Genomic DNA, 24,945 nt, shown 5'->3' with positions numbered 1-24,945 from the left:
CGGCGCACCGTGTTGTTGGGCGCAGTCTCAGTAACGGGTGCTATTTCTGTGTTTGACACATACACAAAACGCACTGTATTATTGGGTGCAGCCAGGCATGGTAAAACATACGCCAGCTTAAACATACGGCATGCATGCATGCACGCTAAAAACACGTTTTTAAAAAGGCAACGGAAGCAAAACTGAGTTCGGTTGTACTTTATTTAGCCATTTTACAAAGTACTCACGTTTTTCTCTTCACCTCTTACACGCTCACCCTTCACTCATTGGTGACTGGTACCTGCTAGGGGTGTGCCTTTAGCGTCCTCTTACACGCCTACCCTTCACTCATTGGCAACTGCTACCTGCTAGGCGCGTGCCTTTAGCGTCCTCTTACACGCCCACCCTTCACTCATTGGCGACTGGTACCTGCTAGGGGCGTGCCTTTAGCGTCCTCTCACACGCCCACCCTTCACTCATTGGCGACTGGTACCTGCTAGGGACGTGCCTTTAGCGTCCTCTTACACGCCCACCCTTCACTCATTGGCGGACTTCCGCATGCCTGTCGACACTCACTCCGCCTTTTCTCTATATAAACAGCATGTCGGCCAGAGGTGCTCTCAGTCAGGCTTTGGAACTCGGCGCATACACTAGACGCTCCGCATTAAAAGGCGTCCTGTCCATTTTGGAGAAAATTTAAGACTTTTAATGGCGCCTTATAGTCATGAAAATACGGTACCCAAGTGTCCATCAAATGTGGGATATACCAAGGTGATGCACTCTCCCCACTGCTGTTTTGCATAGGATTTAACCCCCTAAGCCAAGTAATCGCCAATACAGGCTATGGATACCGCCTCAGAAATGGAGCTACGATCAGTCACCTCCTCTACATGTGGATGACATAAAGCTGTATGCTCAGAGCGAAACGGACATAGACTCCCTAATCCACACAACCAGGATCTACAGCAGTGACATCGGGATGTCATTCGGGCTTGAGAAATGTAGTCGGATGGTGACTAAGAGAGGCAAGCAGAGATGTGCGGTCAGGGGAAGCAGGTGAGGCAGAGCCTCACCTCTGAATGCCCATTGCATTGCGCAATCATCACAAACTGGGTTGATACATGCAACTGGCTCATACTGCTTGCCGTATATCTGCATGTCGCAAATATAATCTTTAGCCAATTGAATAAGATCCCCTTTTTTGCTTTATATATTTGTAAATCTGACACTAAAGGAGTCAGTGCCTCACCAACCATGCACCTCACCGCACGCCACTGGAGGCAAGGTAGTCCACACTGAAGGGGTCTCACTCCCCAAAGGAACAATAACAGACAGTGAGGACAGCTACAAGTATCTCTGTATACCACAAGCCAATGGCAACATCGAACTGGCAACAAGGAAAGCGGCTAGGGCCAAATACCTCCAGCGGGTGAGGGAAGTACTAAGAAGCCAGCTCAAAGGAAGAGATTCAAGTCAAGTCAAGTCAAGTCAACAGTATTTATAGAGCACTTCAGACCACGGATGTTAAGACCCGAAAGTTCCTAACCATGCATGGAGGGTTCCATCCCAAATCCAGTACCCTGAAACTGTACACAAGCCGATAGGAAGGAGGCCGGGGACTAGTTCGTGTGAGAGCCACTGTCCAGGATGAAGCACCCAAGCTCCTTGAATACATCAAAGAGACAATGGGGAACAGAGGATGAGGTGCTGGAAGAGGGACCATCATGGGAGGACAAGCCCCTACACGGGATGTACCACTGGACCATAACTGAAGTGGCTAATCTCAAGAAGTCCTATCAGTGGCTAGAGAGGGCTGGCCTGAAGGACAGCACAGAGGCACTCATCCTGGCTGCTCAGAGCAGGCCCTGAGCACCAGAGCCATCAAGACCCAAATATACCACACCAGACAAGACCCAAGGTGTAGGTTGTGCAAAGAGGCACCTGAGACGATCCAACACATTACTGCAGGGTGTAAAATGCTGGCAGGGACATTTTACATGGAACGCCATAACCAGGTCGCTGGCACAGTCTACCGAAACATTTGTGCGCCGTATGGACTAGAAACCCCAAGGTCAAAATGGGAAACACCTCCGAAGGTGGTGAAGAATGACCGAGCAAAGATCCTATGGGACCTCCAGATCCAGACTGACAAGATGGTAATGGCGAACGAACCAGATATCGTGATCATTGATAAAGGCCAGAGGAAAGCCGTTGTAGTGAATGTAGCGGTCCCAAGTGATGGATACATCAGAAAGAAGGAACATGAGACACTCAAGAAAGACCAAGGGCTCAGAGAGTAGCTGGAGAGAACCTGGAAGGTAAAGGTGACAGTCGTGCCTGTGGTGGTCGGAGCACTCGGGGCAGTGACCCCCAAACTAGAGGAGTGGTTGCAACAGATCCCGGGAACAACATCGGACATCTCAGTCCAGAAAAGCGCAGTGCTGGGAACAGCAAGGATACTGCGCAGAACCCTCAAGCTTCCTGGCCTCTGGTAGAGGACCCGAGCTGAATGAGGGGTGAAACGAAGATATTAGAGCTGTCAGTTTAGCGCGTTATTGGCATTAATTTAAATGAATTTGAACGGGATTAAATTTTTTCTCGCGAGATTAACGCGGCACACGTCACAGCGGATGTTACGTTGCTCTGTCAATAAACCAGAAACAAAACAAAAAGCACGCTGCACAGGTCCACGCACGTCTGTTTTGCCAGCCACAGCAGTGCGAGACACCGAAAACGGATACTTAAAGAATTACCTGGGTGTTTTGCAGGAGTAAACTGAGCTATCATCATAGCACGTCGAGTCTGAAATACCACTTAATGGCCAAGCACACAGCTGATGTGAGTACCCCACCCCCTCGTCTAAGTGGCGGATGCTGGTCTGTCAAAGAGGGGAAGCTCAATTTTGGCCGACATCATAAAATGTGTCCGTTTATTTATATGTGAATTCTACTCTCCGTTCCTTTTCCAGGGACTTAATTAGTGTCCTACAACTACAGGAACTACAATAAAACCCACCAGAAATAAAAGATTACTTTGTCGCTAGTTGTTTACAACAAAGAGTGTCGCTAAGGTGATTAGGAGAAGTCTCCAGCTCAACTCAGAACAGAATGCGAATTGAAAAATTGCTCACACGGATGCCTACATTAAAAGGTCGGTGATTGGCTCATTTCGATGTCAATCAAACTGGCACACAGGCTCAGACAGATCATCCAATCTGATGCAGAAAAGCCTGGCGTCCGTTACCCTCCCACTGCCATCCAGTCCCAGACACGCTGAGCGTCCGTGGGCGGGACAAAAACCAGCTTGTATCCAATGACACGTCTCCGTTCAACGCATTGGGACAACCTACCCTGAACTCTCGAGATGCTCGGTGTCCGGGCAGTAGAAGCTCTGTGGACGCTCAGCGTCCATTGTTTAAAGCACAGCAAAGCTGCGGGAATGAATGAGAAGGGAGTCGCGTCGTAACCAGTAAGAAGAAGCTGATTTGGAACAAAAGTTGAGCACGTTGTAGCGTATATTTAGTCAATGACATGTACACACAATGAAATTTACATTCATATATTTGATCACTTATTCTTTGACATTTTAGGGGAAGCCGAGCTTCCCTTGCGGTCCGAGAGCAATCGCCACTGTCTAAGACAGACAGCTATGGATCATTTCAAAGCGAAGAAAATGGATGACACGACGAAGAACAAATTTGCTGAAGCCATAGCTAAATGTATGGCTACTGCATGCAAGCCTGTCAACATTGTCCACAGCCAGACTCAAGCTGAAATCATTCGCATTGCATCGAACGTCTCCACTACAGATTGCCAGCGAGAGCCTCCATTACAAGCTATGAACGGAAATTGTACGTCGCGGAGAAGGCTAAGGTACACCAAGCGGGAGAAGACACTGTTTCAGGAGAGAAATAAGAGACTAGGTTGATGAGCCTCTGGTGAATAAAGAGCAGACATTCTGTCCAGTTTGATGTATGCCACTGACACGATTGTTACTTGTTTGGAACTATTTTGTGTGGAAGGTTACCGTGTTCCGTGTCCATATAAATAATGGGGGTGGAGCTTCTCTGTGTTCGTCTGACAGTGACGATGCGCTGAGGCACGTTGAGAGTTCAGCAGTGCAGTAGTAAGATAAGATAAGATAAGATAAGATAAGATAAGATAAGATAAGAAAACCTTTATTAGTCTCGCAATGGAGAAATTCCCAATTCACAGCAGCAAAGTTATGAAAGGAACAAGTAGAACAACAAAATATAGGAGCTGCTGGAAAGGCAGCCACTCTCGCGGCGCCATTTTGAAGTCAAAATAACAAAAATAACACAACACAACACATAGGACACAGTCGTGCAATCTTCACCACTATTCTGCATACACTTTGTTGTCTGAAGCAGTTATAAATGAAAGAGGAGAGGATCAAAGTGTCCTTTCACCAGTGGATCAGAGACGTCATGCTGAAAAATGTGCACACGTCTGCTACAAGCTAAGTTTTGAAAGCAAACACGAAGCTGTAGCGTCCATTGACGAAAAGAGATTCGTTCACTTCTCCTGTCCCACGTAATCCGCTTCAAACTCCAAGCCGCGACTCCCATTTCCAAATCCGCATCGGCGCTCCGCGCTAACGCTCCTTTCTTCTCATCGTCGGCTCCTCAAGACTTACATCCATCCAGTCGCAGACCGTTCAACAACACCGATCTCTCCGCTGAACAAAGCGAGGCTGTGAAAAATGCTGCCCATTACAGGCGCAAGACACAAGCGCCGCGGGACTGTCCAGCAACGACAGTCAAATGGCGCCGACATTCCTCCCAGTCAAAAACAGTGCTGGTATACCCACGCTGCCGAGAAGGTGCAACCACCAAGCACTGATAGCGACCTACCTAGCGACCACACTGAAAATAAAACGTCTCCAGTGTTGTCATCGAACCAAGTGTAGTCATCTGAAATGATATCTACACAAAACCATAGAGAGACTTCCATGCAAGAAGGACCAACAGAATCAACATAGCCTGGCTGCTGTGTTCAAAGCAAACTTGAGAAAAACGAAGTATGCAACCATGGCTTAAATCCACTATCGGATGAGTACTAGTTTCCCTTCGATGTGCACTTTATAATGTTACATTGCTCTGTTTTGATTCCATAAAAAGAGCTGTTAAAGCAGCTGTTGTGTGACAAAATATTTTTTTCACTGATGGACAGTAATATTGTGTGAGAGATTATGTGTGAATAACTGCTCCAAGTGAAAAATGTTCATGTAAAATTGAAAATTGCAATTATTTCAGTAATTATTTGCATTGTGCACATAGAAAACTGATTCATGATTCCATGTTGATGAGAGCATTAAAATGGGGAAAAATAGGACAAAAAATATATAAAAGGAAATTCAGAAACGATAAAAAATGCGTGAGTAATCACGATTAATTTTCAGCTAATTTGAGTTAATTATGACAGTTGCATTTTTAATTAGATTAAATATTTTAATTGTTTGACAGCTCATATATTTACTGTATATATATATATATATATATATATATATATATATATACAGTAAATATATGTATATATATATATATACTGTATATATGATTTAAACTGATTTACCAGGTTTGTCGACCTTTCTAATGTAGTCGGACAAAAAAATTTTGTTCAAGTCCTTTTCCTCAAGCCATGACCACTTGAACGTGTTCCTAACACCCTGTTGCACGTATGTCAGCTTGCCTTTCTACCTGTTTGAACATTGCGCTGGGGCTGTACCTGGCCAATCACGCATTAATTAGTTTACACAAAATGATCTCAAAATACTCGACATTCAATGATTAATCTTCATTTTATGTGCACACGTGCACCCTTTGTGGCTTCCGTTCTCGCCGAAATGTGGAAATCTTCGAGACAAGGCCATGAGAATGCGAGGCGAGGGTGTTACTGTTGTAGCGATGCCACACGAGTGAGCCTCAGCAGTTGATAGTCCACTGCTCTCTGCTCTGCATGCGTCAGCGCGAACATGTATGCACGCGCGCGTCTTTTGGCTTCAACCAATCAGCGCCGACACAACCGACATCACAGATCAAATAAGCTTTGATCTAAGACAACAGCTAAGATACGCTAGCAGAGACGACACGACGCTCGAAGTCGGACGGACACGTTTTTCTGCTAATCTGTGTTTCCCTTTTTGTTCAAATTTATATTTTTACTACAACTGTCTTGTCCCTGGTGTCTTTTATTCATTCCACTGGGGTTTAGCAAGTGTGTTTATAAAAAGATGAAAATCTCTTTACTGTTGTTCGTGTGAGTGCCTCAACATAGCTACGCTCGTGAAAGCAAAACAACGAACTCAAACGCGTGTTTGTTCAATGTTGTCAACTAATATCCAGATTAATTTTAGGCTATTTTTCCTCAATTTTCCAGAGGAATTTTCATTAAAATTTGAAAATCCGGAATTCTGGGAAAATACCGAGGACTTTAATCACTGTTAGTAGCAGTGGCGGTTCTAGATCAATTTCACTGAGGGGGCCTGGATGGGGCCAGGGGTTTTGATCGAGGGGCACATTCAACCAAGGGCAAAAAAGACAAATATTCGAAATCTTTGACTTTTTATTTTCATCAAACTTTTAAACCTTTGCAGACATTACATCACAGTGACGATGAAAAACAGTGCAATAATCACAGTCGTACAGAATTAAGTACCGATAAAAGATTCATATAAGTGCAGATCTTGTGGAACAGTCTTAAACCGCCCCTACTATTACAGCCTAACCCTTAATCTATCATCATTCATAGTGGACATGGGGTATGTGTTTCCAGGATTTAATTTGGAAAAACTCTGTTCTGCATTGGCAGGTCTTCTTTACATTTGCTGATGTCTGTGGAGAAAGACAAACCGAATAGATGTAAACATAATTTTTGCATGGACACACAGAGACAGTCTCAGTCTCAGGATTTTCTTCTGTCTCTCTTTGCTGCTCTGTGTCCTCTCTCTGAAAATAAATATCCCGTGTCCTCTGACGCTTCCTCTGTGGGGCTCTCAACTTGCTCCTCTTTAGCTCTATCACCACCATCATCTGGCTCTGTCTCAGTGTCTGAATCATTTAGTTTCTTTTTCATGGAATGCCCTTTTTTCTCTTCATTTTTAACTTTTAATTTTTAACAATGAAGAGGAAATACACTTCAGCAACCCTACTGTTGCGGGCTTGCTTGGTTTTGTTTTGTGGTCTTACCATGACAATATAACTCATTGTCGTGGTAATCTTGGGACTGCTTCTCTGGGGGCTGCTTCTCATCTTCGTGCTCATCCTTTTTCAGTGGTGCAGCGCACTAAAAGGTTCGACTAGAATGTTAAGCCAGGCACTTCAGTTCCACCTTTGGCGTCGGTGACTCGGAGCTACTGTATAGTCTACGTTCGGAGCGGGGGGCTCAGGGGGGTCTAGAATCAGTGCTACAGGGGCACTGGCCCCTGTTAGCGCTTCTCCAGAACCGCTACTAAGTTAGTAGCGGTCGCTGATGGTGTAGTTGTTCACTCGCCTGTCTTGAGTGCGGTCAGCATGGGGTCTGTTTGTCCTCAGTGATGGTGTGGATGTGGGTGGGAAAGGTTGTTTGTCTCTATATGTGCTACTGACTGCCAACCAGTTCAGGGTGTAATCTGCCTTTCATCTGAAGTCAGCCGGGATAGTCTCCAACCAGGGTGCCCACTCTTCCACTTGCTTTTTATTTATGGACCTTTAAGGACTTTTGAGGGCTAATTTAGCCATTTTTAAAGACTTGCTCCATTCAGCAGGGGATTCACAGTGGATTTAAGGCCCACTCAGCAATATGTGTGAACAGAAAGCCACATATCACTAAGCTCGTGTTCAAATCATTGCTGCCAAAGGAAGGGCACATCTTTATTTTTAGGGGCAATCAGCTAACCCTTTATTTGACATACATGTCAAATTTTCATTTCCTTACCTGTATTACAGGTAGAAAGACTTGAATTCATTCTCAAAGCTTCTTGTTGCTTTCAAGCTTAGCTTGTAGCAGACGTGTGCGCATTGCAGCATGATGTCTTTGATCCTTTGCGAAAAGGACACTTTGATTCGCTCCTCTTTCATCTATAACTGCTTCAGACAACAAAGTGTATGCAGGAAAGTGGTTAAGAGTGCACGATTGTCTGTGTCTCATATGTTGTTTTGTATTATTTTGTCATTTTTTTGTTAACATTTCTTTTGATAGCGGCGCGGACAACCGCAGCGGCTCCTCTTGTTTTATGTTGAGAGGGAAGAAATTTCATCTGTGCTGTATGTTACACATACAGTACATTTGACAATAAAGTTTATCCAATCCAATCCAAAACTCAACTCCAGCCGTTCCGCCTACTACTCCAACCTTATCCACACCGACTCAGAGAACCAAAAGGCTCTCTTCATCCCTGTTCAGGATAAGCGGTGTTGACATTGAAAGAATGGAAATGGCTTAGTAGCACTCCCGCACCCCAGAAAGTTTTAACTTAGCAACCTCAGTTGTATGTTTTACCAAGAACTACGAACAGTTGAAGGGATACAGTCTGTAACAGCCCAAAATTTACATAAAAATGTATCTTGGAGCCATATGCTAGCCCTAAAAGGAAGTCTACCATTGTGAATTTTCTTTTCTTTGGCCTCATTTTTGGCTTAATACAGGTCACATTTTATAGAACTCCTTTGAGATATTTAATATGATTGTCTTGAAACTGTTGTTCGTCTATGTGTACCTTGCAATTGGCTGGCAACCAGTTCAGGGTGTCTCCTCCTGCCCGAAGAGAGCTGGGATAGGCTTCACCACTCCCCGCGACTCTTGTGAGGATAAGCTGATCAGAAACAGGATGGATGTCTTGAAAGTGTGGGTGTTTCATGTTAAATTTTTTGAAATGAAAAATAAAAAGCCACGGTATTTCTTTTGTTGAATACTATTGCGGTGGTGACATGCTATTTACCATGAAAAATTATGCTGATTTTGAGGGTCGAAAAATGCTTGAAAACTCATTTGATTTTGCACACACATCAGGCCAGGGGGAAAAAAGAAAAGGAAAAAAAACCCATATGTTCACGGTTTATTGTGCCATTATTACTCCAATTTTCCTCTACCCGAAACTGGTCTGGACTGCCATGGCTTTTCATCAATCAACTCAACTGTTTTTATAGAGCAATTTAAAACAACCACCACTGTATAAAAAGTGCTGTACATGGAGCAAAAATAAGTGGCATAACAACAAACGACAAAAACAATAAATAGCAAAGACAATAAAAACCATAAGGTCATTCCAAAGTGAGGGCCCGCAATGGAAAAGCTTCGATACCCTCTGAGCCTTCACTTAGTTATCACTACCTCTAATAGTGTCTGGTCTGCAGATCTGAGGTACCGGTGCAAGTGCATAGGGGCTGAGAAGAGATGTGACGATGGCATGAATAGCTGTTTCAAAGTGCTATAGAGAAAGGAGGGGCTTTCCAGCTGCCCAAGATGAAAGAAACTGGATTTAGCAACAGCACGAACTTGGTGGTCCAATTTAAAATCAATGTCCAGTTTCAGACCCAAGTTTGAGACTGTTGGCTTTAGATAAGGAGCCAGGGAGCCCAAGTCAGCAGGCCGATGTACAAGAGCCACTAGGACCAAATAACATAATGTAAGTGTCATTCATATAGTTTAGTGGGAAATAAATAATATTTTGTTTCTACCTCAAAGCAAAAAGGACATTTTGTATTTGTTTTATGTACATTATGTATTCACATTGTGAAATATTTTGTAAAATTACGTTTCGTTATTTCGATGTTATCGCTATTATCGCGAGAGTTGCGCTGTGGTAATGTGGTTTATGCCCAGACATGTACAGACAAGACTTATGAAGAGCAGCAGCTACAAGGACTGTTCGCAATCCGTTAAAGGTATTTTGTGATTTTTTTTGGTTGTGTATATGAAACCTAATGCAAGATCTGACTGTAATCGTTATATTTGTGATGTAGATATCGAAAGTGTATTTTTGTTGAAGACCTCCGAAGTGGCAGGTGGCAATGAGGTTAGCTTTAGCCCACATTTTGGATTAGCTTCATATATTGTTTCTGTATTGTAAATTGCTGAATGTATTTTATTTTACCAACAGTTTTCACGGTGTTGGTGTACAAAGACAACCCCAAAGACACTATTAAACACCCGTCATTTGGAAACCGTGCCCTGGTTTTGTTACTTTGGAGCTACACATAATTTCTGCTTGCTTTTCATTGAAATGCAAGAGATTCAATGCCATCCAGGTCTTTATTTCCTCCAGACAGGACAAAAGTGGACTCCGTGAAAAAGTGTCTTTTTTGATCCACGGGACAGAGATCTGACAGTAATCTGCATAACAATGGAAGGAAAAAAAAACATGTTTCCTTAAGATGGAACCCAAAGGAAGCAGATACAAAGAAAAGAGTTGAGGCCCCAGAATTGAACCCTGTGGAACATCCTTCGATAGTGGTGCAATGGAAGACTCGGAGCAACCAAGTCTAAGATAAAGTTCTGTCAGCCATATAGGACTTTATCTCAAGGGCGCTACCACTAATGCTCACCTGGTGCTGCAAATGAGCCAACAGAATACTGTGAACCACTTTGCTCGCAGCTCTAGTTTATTATTACTTTTGTTAAAGTTATTTATATGACCACTGTGGGTTTTTCTTTGATTAACAGAGGGGTACCAATAATTTGTCCACGAAAGTAACTTTCACCCAGTCTGCGAACATGATATTTTCCTGACTAAGAAGTTCCAAAAATGTGTTTTCCCAATATTGAGTAATTTATGAATGCATTTTAATTTAATTCATTTTTTTTCCAATTGTAAACATATTTGAGACACAAGATTCTTTCTTTCGCTTTTCTGTGAAGCTGAGATGAGTCATGAATTAGGGAACCCAAGGAATAAAAACATTTTCTCACTACCATGAAAACATAACACAGGGAGAAAATCAGAGATAAAGAATAAACAGTCTGATTTTAGAACCAAAGGAGAATATTTAAATAATACCATTTCATTTCTTGCTACACAAACGTTTTGACTTTCGTAAAAGGTCTGAGCTTTTTCTGTTGCGCTTCAGTGATGGCTCTCCCTCACAAGCCAGTTCTCTGGCTGTAGAGGAGGCTTCTGCCCTGCCATTTTCTAACCCCATGGCAGGAAGACTGGAAGCAGTGGAGGGCACAGCAGCATTGGATGTGGAGGGGACAGATGTTCTGGCCGTGGATCCTCCCATAGCACTACTGTCCATTAGTTCACGGAGTTTGTGTTCCAGTTCGGCAAGGCGGGCATTCTGTTCACCAATGACTTGTGTCTGTTCAAGCAGCTTCTGTTCTTGGTCCTGCAGCTGCTTCTGTTGTTCTAACTGCTTGACACGAATTTCTTGCATCTCCCGCCGCAAAACTGTCACAGATGCTCCATTGACCTTCACTTGCTGCTGCACTTTGGTCATCTCGGAGCGTGATGGCGCATTCTTGGCCAGCAAGGACATGGTGGTTAGAGAACTTGATGGGCCAGCCACTGAAAGAAACAAAATGCATTATGACTCTGTTCTTCAATGTAGTTCACACAGATTATTGTAGCATTCAATCAAAGAAAGAAGTCAAGTTTGACATTTTCGATGCAATAATATATTAAATATACCCCCACTCGTCTCAACATGGTACTCTAATTGACATTATGCTTGTGAAATAAGAATTAAGACGATTAATCCACCTGTTTCCAGCCATCTGGGGAGGTTGACATTTTATGTAGCACCGACCACTGCTGGCTACTAAAACTGACATCAAAGGACCCTTGAACTCACATTGGGAACATCACAAGACCAAACCCAGAAAACAGGTGAGCGATATCATTGGATTGTAAAAGTATTTCTACCCCTTTAACTTCTCCACATTGTCAAGTCATACAAACTAACCCTTTTTTTAAATTGTGAATTTATGAGATACGTAAACAGAAAGAGGTGGCAAATTGTCAGGTGTAAACATTGGTTTAAGTAAAATTCAAACAAAAATCGAAAGAAAATGTATTCAAAAGTAAATATCTGATATCACAAAATAAAATCCACTGCAACCACCCAACTCCATTTACCTAATTAGTAAATAGAGTCCACCTGTTTGAATAAAATCATCCATCTATTATACGATCCGCTTATCCTCACGACGGTCGCAGGCGTGCTGGAGCCTTTGGGCAGCAAGCGGGTTACAACCTGAACTAGTTGTCAGCCAATTGCAGGGCACACGTAGACAAACAACTATTCAGACTCACACCTAGGGACAATTTAGGGCACATATGTCAAAGTGCTGGCCCGCGAGAAGGTTTTCAGTGGCCCCTCGGATGATATTGATTTATTATTAGAACCGGCCCGCAGACCGCAGCAAGCCGGCAGCCCGCATATCTTTTACACGCACCAATACTACATTTCCCACAATGCAACGGTGCCGCGCCAAGCAGTCGGCCGCTTTATTTCAATATTAGTGCAGCAGTTGCTCGCATAACAGTGACGTTAGCTTTCAGATACCCATCAAAAATGGAAGGTGGACACCGAGAACCGGGGGTTTCAAACAAAGTGGGAGTCGGAGTATATGTTCACGGACGTAGCTGGAAAACCTGTGTGTCTTCTGTGCGGAGTAACTGTGGCGGTATTGAAAGAGTGTAATCTGAGATGACATCATGAAACGAAACACGTGAACAAAAACAATAATATGATTCAGATTCAGAAAACTTTATTTATCCCCATGTGGTAATGTGGACTTAACAGGCACGCTCTGCACAAGAAACATGAAAAACAATGACGAACATGGGATACAGTGCGAAGGGCCTGTCGGTACTTGCCGTCTGTACAGTGCCCCGAGATATTAGTTGAGAAAGTAAACATTAGGGAAGGAGAGGGGGAAAAAAACATGCTCGAACTATCCTCTTCTGAGGATAATTTAAGTCTAGGAGAAAAAATACCCTGCACGTCAAAAGCATATGACAGTTACAACAAGTCACAAGACATAACATGTAATGAGGGGACGGATGGATGGGGGGGGAGCGTGACGCGGCCCGACCGGCGTGCTGCCAGTCCATTCAGCGCACAGCAGATCAGGTCACGTCACAGGGAAAAAACAGGAACAATGAAGGCGGCGATGATAAGGATGTGTATGCGCATGTGATTGTCTGGTTGTGTGTGCGTAACAGGCCGCAGCTGCTTCGTCTGCTCATGGAGACAGTCCCGGCTTATCAGTCCATGGCTGAGAAGGAGGGGGTGATGGTGGGGGCACTAGTTTCCATGCATACTTCTATCCAGGGGAAAGGATCCAAATAGCGTTATTTGTTTTGGAGGGACAGCCGCCAACAATTTCAGGTGGCCTTGAGTCCGTGGCTGTATCCCTTCACTGGCGTTGATCAGCCAAATCCGCAATGGACATGGAACAAAGGCTACAGAAGGTTGAGGAATTAAAACAAAGCCTGAAATCTCAACTAGCTCTGTTCAAAAAAGCCAATCACAAAGCCAGGCTGCTGTCACGGCCAATTTTATTGCGGCAGAAGAGATCGCTAAATCAGCCCGGCCACTTACAGAGGGGGATTCCATTAAAAACTGTATGCTAAAGTTTGTGACGAAATTTACCCTGAAAAAAAGCAACTCTTTTTAAACGTGAGCATGAGCAGAAACACAATTGCTGAGCGAGTAGAGCAGTTGTCCATTTATCTAAAAGAGCAGCTTGTGAAAAACGGAAAAGATGTCATGCATATTCCTTGGCTGTGGATGAGAACACTGAAGTTTCTGACGTTGCCCAGTTATCAATTTTCATCCGCGGAGTGGACTCCAGCCTAAGCGTGACAGAGGAGTTTTTGGCTTTACATCCTATGCATGACACAACTATAGTGCATGAAAAAGATACGGCACTGGGTGCTGCGCAGTTTGCCCGTTTCCTCCCCGACACAGTGGCCCAGCTGCGCATCCAGGCTGATCAAACGTTGTCGATGTTTGGCAGCACATACCTGTGTGAACAACTATTTTTTTTGATGAAGCTGAACAAAACATCACACAGAAGTCGACTTACTGCTGAACACCTTCACTCAATTTTGAGGATTTGCTCAGCTCAGAGCCTGACCCCAAATATTGATGAACTTGTAGAAAAGATGAGACACCACCAAGTATTAGCCTCAGCCTCAAAGAAGTGAATACAGGATTACTGTGCAATCACATAGTAAGAATTTTTACTCAGTTCAAGTTTAAAAATTAAAGTATAATATTTGCTTTAACTGCATGTTACTTCTCCTTGAAGAAAGTGTTTTTGGTTAATAATTTTTTGTACTTTATTTTAGTGTACAGTGATCCCTCGCTATTTCGTGGTTCGTTTATCGTAGATTCGGTGCATCGCGGATTTTTTCAAACGTATTCATTAAAAAAAATCCATATACATGGAGTACAGTACTGTATATGTTGCTCTATGTGACTTGCTGTTGTTTTGCAGCTTCCCCCCCGGACTGTTTGCGGACTTTAAAAAAAAATTTTTTTTTTTTTACCTGTATATGTTAATTCGTCGCTACTTCGCGGATGGTTTTGGTCCCCATTAACCGCGATAAACGAGGGACTACTGTATTTCAATCCAATTATGTTTTAAAAATATTTTATTTGAGTGAATGATCAAAAATTGCTATTATTTGTTTGTCTTTAAATTTAGCCTACTTTTGCTAAAAGAGAAAATATGGACTTTTGAATAATACTGGCTTCTTTCATTCATGTAATGGGTATTTTTATACAAGGGAAATTTGTTTTTTGTGCCTGTTGAAAATTAAAGTTTACCGACAGAGCCATAAGAAAATGTTGCTTTATTTATCTGATCATATTGGAGTGTATTTGTTTGGTTTTCAGTCGATTAAATTTGGTTCAATAAACTATATGTGGTAACTGTTAAATTTTTCAATGAAAATTCTATCAGTCCGGCCCTCGGCTTGCAGCAAAAATTTTTATTTGGCCCTCTGTCCATTTGACTTTGACACCCCTGATTTAGAGTGATCAATCAAACTACCCTGCATGTTTTTGGAATGTGGGAAGAAACCAGAGTACCCGTAAAAATCCCACGCAGGCATGTGAAGAACATGCAAATTTCATACAGGAAGGCTGAAGTCGGAATAAAATCCTGGACCTCTGCACTGTGAGGCCGCTGTGCAAACCAGATGACCACTGTACCCCCGTAGAAATAAAATGTGACATAAAATCAATCAATCAACAGTTCCCAAAGCCACAGGAAAACACTGAACAGGTCAGGGATTACGCTGTGGAGAATCTTGGAGTAGAGCGCTGTAATTAAAACATACAGTAGATATAAATAAAGCTGCAAATGGAAAGATGACGCAATTGCAAACCTACCAAGAAATGGCTGTTGACTATGGATGCATGGAATAAACATTATTTTCAAAAGAAGGTATGAATTTACGCAAAGATAGAGACTTGGACCCTTCCAGCCAGTCACAGTAATGTATGTTGATTATGTTTCTGTGCCTCCCTCCGTGCTCACTGCTCACCGCAAGAAAAGCCCAAAGTGTATGGCCAGTCCCGAGAGAGAATAATCTTCATGAACTACAGCGGTCAGTGGTCCCTTGTTTATCGCAGGGGTTACGATCCACGAAGATGATTGAATGTGAGCAGAGCGTGTTTTGCACACAAGGACAACGAAAAGGTCGACTTCCCATTGCTTCTTCGTCGTCTTGAAAAGAAGAAGCAACTTCCGCTGAAAGTACTGAAGTACGGTTTTCACAATTAGTCCATTAGTCACAATGGCGTCAGCAAGCAAAATTATCGACAATTAAGTGCCTAGTTGAAAACTCAAATTATATATGAATTTATTGGTGATACTGGTCCAGAAATATACAACAGTCATTTGGAAAAATTCACATATTTTCTCAAAAATCACAATGGCCATCATTCCCCTGGTGGTAGCCCTATACAGAAGTAGAAGACTATTGTAGTCATGTCAACTAACTTTTGGTTTCCATGATAACATTACAAATCGCATTAATCCACTGGGATTAAACCTTTGGCTACAATGTGACGCGAGATACTGGTTAAAATTTGTGTTCAAAATAATAGTGTGTTTTAAAAGCTCAAGATCCTATAGTGCAAGTTTGTATTTGTATGTATTGGGAACACTACGCATCATATTCTAAATCAAAACATCACGAAATATTTATCAATTTTAAAAAGATTTTCACAGAAAAATGAGTATAAATGAAAATTGTGCTCTTCAAAAAAATAGCAGTGCCTGCATTTTCTTTACAAATTTGAATGTTTACTTCATAAATTCAAATTGTCTAGTACACATTCCTGTAATTCATTAAACTAACATTTAATGGTACAGTGGCACCTTCTACTTACGAACGTACTGTATCTACATACGAAGTTACGAAACGCCTCAACAGGCAAATATTGCCTCTTTTTATGAAAGAAATTTCAAGATATGAAAGGGAAAAATGCAGTATGGACTGCTACTCGCAGCTCCGAGTTTCCTGAATGCATCATACTTATAGCTGCTCTGCCATTGGCTACTACTGAGCATCCTCCTGGCATTCCATTAGGTATGAGGGACCTCAACCGTATGTATCTATGTGTGTAGATACATAGATATGTGTTTATGCAGTGTCCTCATCATTTGCCCTTCGGGCCATGAGGTGTTCTGATAGTTTTATGTAAATGTGAATCACCCAGAAAAAGTGTTCACCAGTCGAGCGATCGCTCACTATGCTGATGTTTGCCTTGGACATTTTCGAATAATTTTTAAAAGCCAACAAAAGCAAATGTCCTTGAATCAGTTCTTTACAAAACGCCAAGCAAAAACCACTTCTGAGAGAGAACATGAACTAAAGGGCAAAAAAAGATGAGGATGCAGTTTAAAGTTAAATTACCATATTTTTACTCTTCACTCTTCTTAGTTTTTTTACATTATGCACAACTCATTTATTGTGAAATAATCTCATTGTAACATGTACGTATTCGTTATTTTGATGCATTGTTATGCTTGATAAAACATTTCTGTCTGAATTTTGGGGGGCTTGGAACGGATTAGGGAGGTCATTTACATGGAAAACATGTCTACCAACAAAATTTTCTAGCTAAGAAATTTCTTCCAGAACATATTAATTTCATAAGTAGAGGTACCACTGTATAACCATTTCTGAGAACTGCTTGACATTTGTTACATGGAGTTGAATTGTAATGGGAATTTGACATTTCACAGTGCTAAAATATATCTTGTACTGTTTGTATCATTGTGAGTGCTGACCATGTTATCTGCAGGTAGAAAAAGTTGCTTGTTCATGCGCCAGACTTCATCCTGTGATCTGTAAATGAAGCTGCCCAAAGTAGTGATTGTCCTGTGTGGTCTGACTTTGACCCCTTCCAAGAAGAGAAAAATGGTATAAAAAGGGAACACAATGGTGTTCCTCCATGTTTTTGGTAGCTGTAATAAATCTCATCATTTTACAAAGACTTCCATTGTTTTGGTTTCCCTGTACAAGACATACTTGTTGATCCTGTGAACATCAATAACATAAAATCAATAATGTGTGGCCCATCAGCACTGTTGACCAGAGTAGAAAATATACTCTGACAAAAAAGCTATTTTGTATTTCACGTGGGTTGTAGTCAGCCTGCTCGTCCGGTTAGCATTAGCCCTAAGCGGCCTGCTAATCGCAGTAAGCCTGCTAAGATGCAAAGCAGTTCCACTCCACCTCGGTCAACTGGCTCCCACACTTTAGTTATCGGTGACTCCATCATCCATAACAAAGTTTAAAAACCCAGCCACATTAATGTGTATTTCTGGAGCCAGAGCACCCAACACTGAAGCCAATCTTCGGGAGATGGCACACAACAGGCCTAGACACCAGCAAAAGGCAAACAACACTAGCCACTTGGACATAGTGATACACGTTGGCTCCAATGACACAAGGATGAAACAATTAGAGATCACAAAGAGGAACATAGTTAGGACTTGTGATCTTGCCAGAAAGATGAGTCGAGCATTTGTCAATGGCCCCCTGCCTGCGAGAGGTTATGATGAGAGGTTCAGCAGATTATTCTCGCTTCACCAGTGGCTGGCAAGCTTTTTGAGGTGAACAGGGACTTAAGAGATAACTCCCTCTTTCTGGGGTCGACCCAACGTGCTGAGGTTGGACGGCCTTCACCCTAACCGTGAAGGCGCCATCATTCTTTCTATAAACATAGATTACTGTTTGAGCTTCCCATGACATTCCACATTAGAGCAGACCGGGTTACAGGTTATTAGTGAATCTGTAAGGATGGATATGGAATCTGTAAGATTTGAGCTAACTAGCGTTGTGCTAGATATTAATAACACAGATAGTTTTCTCCATGGATTAGAACAAACCTGGGCATTGTACGGCCCCCGGGCCGCATACGGCCCTTTGATTGACTCTGACCGGCCCGTGTAACGTTAATTGGAAATTACAAAATAAACGTACTTTCTTATTTTACCTGATGCATGGACTGATGCTGCATTGCTTTTATTTTGAAGTTGTTTTTTATTTACGTACATGATGACGCAAAACGTATATTGAGGCATGGGCGTGATTTGATCGTTGTCACTAGCAAGTCACAGCACCACTTTAGCCCTCAGAAATGTCTACTCATGCTAAAAAAAGAAAGGTAGATGCCAAATGCAGGGTTTTCAACAAAAATTGGACTGCTCAGTATTTATTTACTGAAGTGAGAGGTAAAGCCGTGTGTTTAGTTTGCGGGGAGAGAATCGCCGTGTTTAAGGACTACAATTTGAGTCGAACGTTTATGAGACGAAACACGGGGAGAAATACAAGAACGTGACTGATGCTGAAAGGGCGCGGACATCGGAAGCTTTGCTCGCTAAACTGCAAAAGCAGCAAGGCTTTTTTACCAAGCTTCACACATCCAGGGATGCAGCAACCGAGACCTGCTTTGTGATAGCTTACAAAATCGCTAAAACCAGTAAGCCATTCTCGGAGGGGGAGTTTATCAAAGAGTGCTTGGTGGACTCTGCAGCTTTAATATGTCCTGAAAAAAAAGAAGAATTTGAGAAAGTCCCGCTCTCCAGGCGAACCGTAACGAGAAGGGTCGAAAACATATCGTGCAATCTGGAGCTTCAGCTGCAACGTGAAGTGGCAAATTTTGACTTTTTCTCCTTGGCTTTGGATGAAAGCTGTGATGTCCGTGACACAGCCCAGTTACTTGTATTTGTCCGCGGGATAACGCCGGACTTCAAGATTACGGAGGAGCTGGCAGCAATGCGATCATCAGTCAGCTGTGCTTTGCATCTCCACCTCAGACATGCAACCTGATTTTGATGCACTCGTTAAAGCCCAGCAGAGACTAGATTTCTCTCACTGAACAAGAAAAAATAACTTAAAAATGTAAAATGTTTTAAATGGTTGAGTTGTGCATGATTTTAGTTGTATTGTGGTTATTTTTATTTGCATGTTTAGCGTGTTTTTATGATGCCGTTTTAGTGATTAATTGCCTTTCCCATTGTTTTGTGAAATTCGCTTGAATAAATTAAATTTTTTGGAAGGCAACCTCATGTTTTCATTGCTTAATTATAACATATACTCTTACCAGCTTGTCAAAACAATGCTATTTACTGCTTTTTACCAAGAAGTACAGTTAATATTATGCAGAATTGAGATCAGCCTTTTGGCCGGCCCTCCACAATATTTTCTGTTTCTCATGTGGCCCCCTGCAAAAAATAATTGCCCACTCCTGGATTAGAACATCACACTCAACAAACTGATAAACAACCTTTTGCATTACATATTGACATGCTTTCTACTGAGCCAGTGATACGAGTTTAGGCATTATATGTCATATTGAAGATACAGTGTCAGCTTCCAATCGAAGTATTCAAGAGCCGACAAATAACGTTTATAACCTCTGGTCGCGCCTTTATTTCCTCAAAGAACAATACGGGACTCCGACAACACAATCTTGTTTATATTGCGACTAGGATCCCTATAATATTGAAGAGCTCAGACTCTCTGTGAGACCCGTTTAAAACCCAATGACTTTTTACCGCTAAATCTGTTCACATGCCGCACATCCTTGTACGAAGGGCGGGGGTGGAGTCATGGTTGCAGAATTTGCTCTCAAACTTAGTCTTCGCTCAAACAACGCCTTTAAAACTGAGATAATATAGTAATCATGGGTGACTTTAATATTCATATAGATCTCCCGACGGAACCACTTGTCGCGGCATTTCAGACAATAATTGATACTTTTGCTTTCACGCAGATAATAGACGACGCAACCCATAATAATGGTAACACGATAGATTTGGCTAGCAAACGCAAATGTAATGGTACTACCATTTAGCACTGCCATATGTGAACATTATTTTAAAAGATTTGAAGCCTTAGCTCAAGGCCATCATCGTGACCACAATCAAAGCTATAGCAGCCGCATTATTATCTCTAACTCATTCAGTACCAGCCAATTCTGGACAAAGTCTGAAAAGACGTTTAAAAACGTCTTTGGGAGTGAATGAGTGAACCACGATTGCGCTCTCTGAGCTACTGCCTGTGTCAACTACTTCCGTTTCTTCTTCATTTGACAATAAAGTTTATCCAATCCAATCCAAAACTCAACTCCAGCCGTTCCACCTACTACTCCAACCTGATCCACACCGACTCCAAGAACCAAAAGGCTCTCTTCTCTACAGTCAACAAACTCCTCATAAGCAACTTTCGACCCATCTCCAACCTCCCCTTTCTGTCCAAAGTCATAGAACGTGTCGTCGAATCTCAAATTAAAACCTACCTAGACAATAACCAACTCTTTGAACAATTTCGCAGCAGCGCGACTGTGTGTGTATATAATGTTTGACGAACTGGAGACCCTGGCTGAGCAGGGCATGTCGGCGATAACGATGCGCTGATTGGCTCCTCTGAACTTAAGGTGTGCCCATACATAAGCGTCAGCATATACGATGCGCTGATTGGCTCCTCGGAACTTAAGGTGTGCCCATACATAAGCGTCACACATTCAAAATGGATGATTGTGTCAGGAAACAGACGCATGCGCGACGCCACAGTGTGCTCACAGCTTCAGCACAGGAGAGCCGCACACAGACAATTAGACAAGACGAATCGCGGGAGGTTTCGATTGTGTGCAGTTTTGCTCCCGTCTACCCGGGGATCTTTGCAGCTGTTTAACAGCAGAACACCGCAACATGGTAAATGAAGATCCCAATGGCGTCCTCAAATAATATCTGCATGCCCCAGACATTGCATTCACCTTTAGTGGAAGAACAGCAGTGCACATTCCTGTGCTCCCTTGTGTCAGTATTTAAAATGGTTCTTAACTCCTCTGATATATTTTTCAGTGATTTCAGAGGGGATGTGAAAAGGGGAATTGTACAAATGAAAATAATATTTTTGTTTTCATGTTTAGTATTTATTTTGGTAAAATGAGTATTTTGTTTTGCTTTTGTTAAATTAAGGGAAAAAAAGACAACTACTGTTTAACAAAGTTAAAGTAAAAATGTCTTATTTCCCTAAAAGGGCTATTTCTATTCTTAAACAGGCACAACTTAACAAAATAAAAGAGTTCCTCTGCCTCAACACAATACCTCTCATTATTTGCTGTGTACTGGCAAAGTGAATACCGTATTTTCACGACTATAAGGCGCCATTAAAAGTCTAAAATTTTCTCCAAAATGGACAGGACGCCTTATGATGCGGAGCGTCTTGTCTATGCGCTGAGTTCCAAAACCTGACTGACAGCCGACACGCTGTTTATATAGAGAAAAGGCGGAAGTGACTGTGGACAGGCATGCGGCAAAGAAGTCGGCCAATCAGTGAAGGGTGGGCGTGTATATATACATATATGGAGAGAAAGAGAGAGAAAAGGCAGACGTGAGTGACCGGCATGCGGGGAAGCAGGCCGCCAATGAGTGAAGGGTGGGCGTGTAAGTGGACGCTAAAGCGACGCTACAAGCAGGTACCAACACCTGTATAGAGTGTGGCTATGTGCATTGTTGCAAAACAACTTTGGTTTTGGTTTCTAAGAACCCCCGAAAATAAATTCTACAAAGAGACACGCCTACGAAGCTCAGTTCTAACTTCAAGCCATCGGTTATGCTTTTGGCATGCGTGCCCATCTCACAGCAGCGGTGAAAAACCAAGTCAAGCAAATGAACTCTGAGCTTGCCGTTATTCCCGGAGGCTTGACTAAAGAACTCCAACCGCTGGACATCGGCATCAACCGGGCGTTCAAAGTAAAGTTGCGAACGGCATGGGAACAATGAATGATCGATGGCAAACACAACTTTACAAAGAGTGAGAGGCAGCGCCGGGCGAGTTACGCCACAATTTGCGAATGGATTGTGGCTGCTTGGACGAACGTGTCTGCTTGCACTGTTGTTCGGGTTTTTGGCAAAGCCGGCATCATTTCTGTGGAGCCACATGGCAATGAGAGTGACTGACAACGAGAGGGAACACGGCGTTTTTGATGGATTACCGGTACTTGCACAATTGTTCAATTCTGATACAGAGGATGAGGACTTTGATGGATTTCTGGGTGATGATTGATCGAAAAACGTGAGTACAATGTACGATGGCTAAATAAAATACAACGGAACTCCGTTTTGCTTCGTTGCCTTTTTAAAAACGTGTTTTAGCTTGTATCTGTATGTCTTGGCATGCTACCGTATGCTACAAGCTAACGTGTTTTTAGCGTGCGCGCATGCATGCCGTATGTTTAAGCTGGCGTATGTTTTACCACTTTAAAATCGCGCCCAATAATACAGTGCGTTTTGTCTATGTGTAAAATACAGAAATAGCACCCATTAATGAGAAATAAAATAGAAATAAAAAATCTCCCATCTGCGGCCCCTTCTCAAGGTGAAGCCCTTTGAGACTGTTTGTGATTCAGCGCTATATAAATAAATGTGACTTGAAATGACAACTGTGTCTGCATAATTTGCTGTGGAGACTGTGGCTGTTTTCCCAGGGATGGCAATGGCTAGTGATGAAAAAAGCGGAAAGGGGCGTGGCCTGGACGGGGCGACCAATCACAACAAGTAAGACATCATACACGTCCAATCGCAGGGCTGTTTACAATCGGAAGATGGAAAGACTGATCGGGAGAGCTCGTGAAAACACGACGATAAGGTACCTGACCCCCCCCTAAAATTTTCTCAACGGATTTAGACGATTCACAAAAATGATCAATTTAAGAAATAAAACGGCGGATTTCCGCGTATACGCGGAAAATTGCCATCCCTGTTTTCCAGGAATTGAACAAGAGGCAAGTACCAGAAGAAACATCCAAACTATGACAAGGTGACTGGGAAGTGGGATCGAACGCCATGACAAATTAAAGCAAATGAAAGCTGAATGGTCAGCTCCCCACAACAAATCTGTCCCTATTTGCAAAAAGTTTGGATACCCTTGGTCTGCAGTATGTCCGTCGGTCCCCCCCTCCCTCAAGTTCGATCTCAGCCACGTTTTCATTTGCCGTCTGAAATCAAGAGAGAAGGAAGGTATAAATAAATAGAGACTACCAGGAGCAGAACCAATGAGGCGCCCAGACAAGTCGGCTCCAGGCAGCTTCTTCTTCAGAATGGGAACAATCTTCTCATCAAAATACTCCATTGCCATGGAGGAGATGTCCCTCAATTCTTGCAGAACTTCATGAGCTCGCTGTGGAGCTCGAGTCGAGTTCACATATCGAAGGACACGGTAGATTTCATCTATGACCTGACAAGGGGAAAAAAGACAAAATCCAATGATGAGAAAAAGACGTGAATCTAGCAATAAACATTAATAACAATTAAATATTGTAAATATTAGGCTTCCATAAACCAGTCACAGATCCGTTCACAAGATGAAGCAAAATGGCGATTTAAATTCTATTTGTTTTCTGTTTATATGGTACTGTATGCAGTGTTTACAGAGTATCAACAAAAGTATTCAAGTATTTTTCACAATTGGTGAATAACATGGACCAAGGAAAAAGAGGAAGAAAAGAAGTGTGATTTGAACACAAAACCTTTATTTGCAGAACTTTTTAGTAATAATTGTGGCTGCTTTTAAAACATGCGATACATAAAATTCCAACTAATTACTTTAGTTGATCATTGAAATGAAGTACTCGAGGATTTATGCATCCCATCTGAGAGGTAGAACGAAAAGGCACTGTCGAAGTATCCATAGCCTCAGATGTGCGATGAATACTCATTTGATATTCAACATTGAATGAATCATTCATTAATTAATTTTCCGAACTGCCTTTCCTCACAAGGGTTGCGGGGGGTGCTGGAGCCTATCACAGCTGTCTACGGGCAGTAGGTGAGGGACAGCCAATCGCAGGGCACACAGAAACGAACCACCATTCGCGCTCAACCTCACACCGAGGGACAATTTGGAGTGTTCAATCAGCCTGCCATGCATGTTTTTGGAATATGGGAGGAAACCGGAGGACCCGGAGAAAACCCACGCAAGCACGGGGAGAACATGCAAACTCCACACAGGAAGGCCAGAGCTGGATTTGAACCCGGTACCTCTGCACTGTGAAGTCGACGTGCTAACCACTCGAGTACAGGGTCGTCTCATTGAATGAATACTGAATGGATATTCAATTTTCAATGAATAGAAGACAAATATTGTACTTTGAATTCAACTTTCTCTGATTATTCAATGAACACTGAATATTAATTATATTTTAATATTGAAGCTAACTGTGTGAAATGTGAAGCTAAAATCACTAGATTAGCTTGATATTTTAAAGGTGAAGTGAAGTCTAAAATTGTGTTTATAATAATATGTTCTTTGCAGCCTCAGTCTAAAATAGCTAACAACCATTGCGACACGCCTATTTTCTGGGTCTGGTCATGTGACGTTCCCAAGATAAGCCCTGAAGCCAGGGGTGTCAAACTAATTTTTGTCATGGGCTAGATTTTAGTGACAGTTTCACTCGGAGGGTCGTTATGACTGAAAACATACAAAGAAGTC

At 42.4% G+C, this 24,945-nt stretch overlaps 1 protein-coding gene and 2 pseudogenes across 2 annotated transcripts in view; 2 read left to right on the top strand and 1 right to left on the bottom strand.

The window, feature by feature from the left end:
* Positions 1-1,526: 1,526 nt before the first annotated feature.
* Positions 1,527-2,753, top strand: LOC147199575 (uncharacterized; annotated as a pseudogene).
* Positions 2,754-9,018: 6,265 nt separating this feature from the next.
* Positions 9,019-24,945, bottom strand: part of fbxo28 (F-box protein 28) — a 32,754-nt gene continuing 16,827 nt past the window's right edge. For both annotated transcript variants that reach the window (XM_086121782.1, XM_086121783.1), the window contains exons 4-5: positions 23,496-23,691; positions 9,019-11,481 (exon numbers count right to left, since the gene is read on the bottom strand). In XM_086121782.1, the coding sequence (XP_085977908.1) occupies positions 10,979-11,481; positions 23,496-23,691 (699 nt within the window). In that variant the 3' untranslated portion in view covers positions 9,019-10,978. The remainder of the gene's footprint in view (positions 11,482-23,495; positions 23,692-24,945) is intronic.
* On the top strand, positions 15,730-18,195 carry LOC147199574 (uncharacterized; annotated as a pseudogene).

The sequence above is a fragment of the Hippocampus guttulatus genome, chromosome 10, assembly GCF_054856545.1.
Source record: "Hippocampus guttulatus isolate MCC_2025c chromosome 10, RoL_Hgut_1.0, whole genome shotgun sequence".
NCBI lineage: Eukaryota > Metazoa > Chordata > Actinopteri > Syngnathiformes > Syngnathidae > Hippocampus > Hippocampus guttulatus.
Note: the sequence above shows the minus strand (reverse complement) of the source record. Positions and strands in the feature narration are given on the sequence as shown.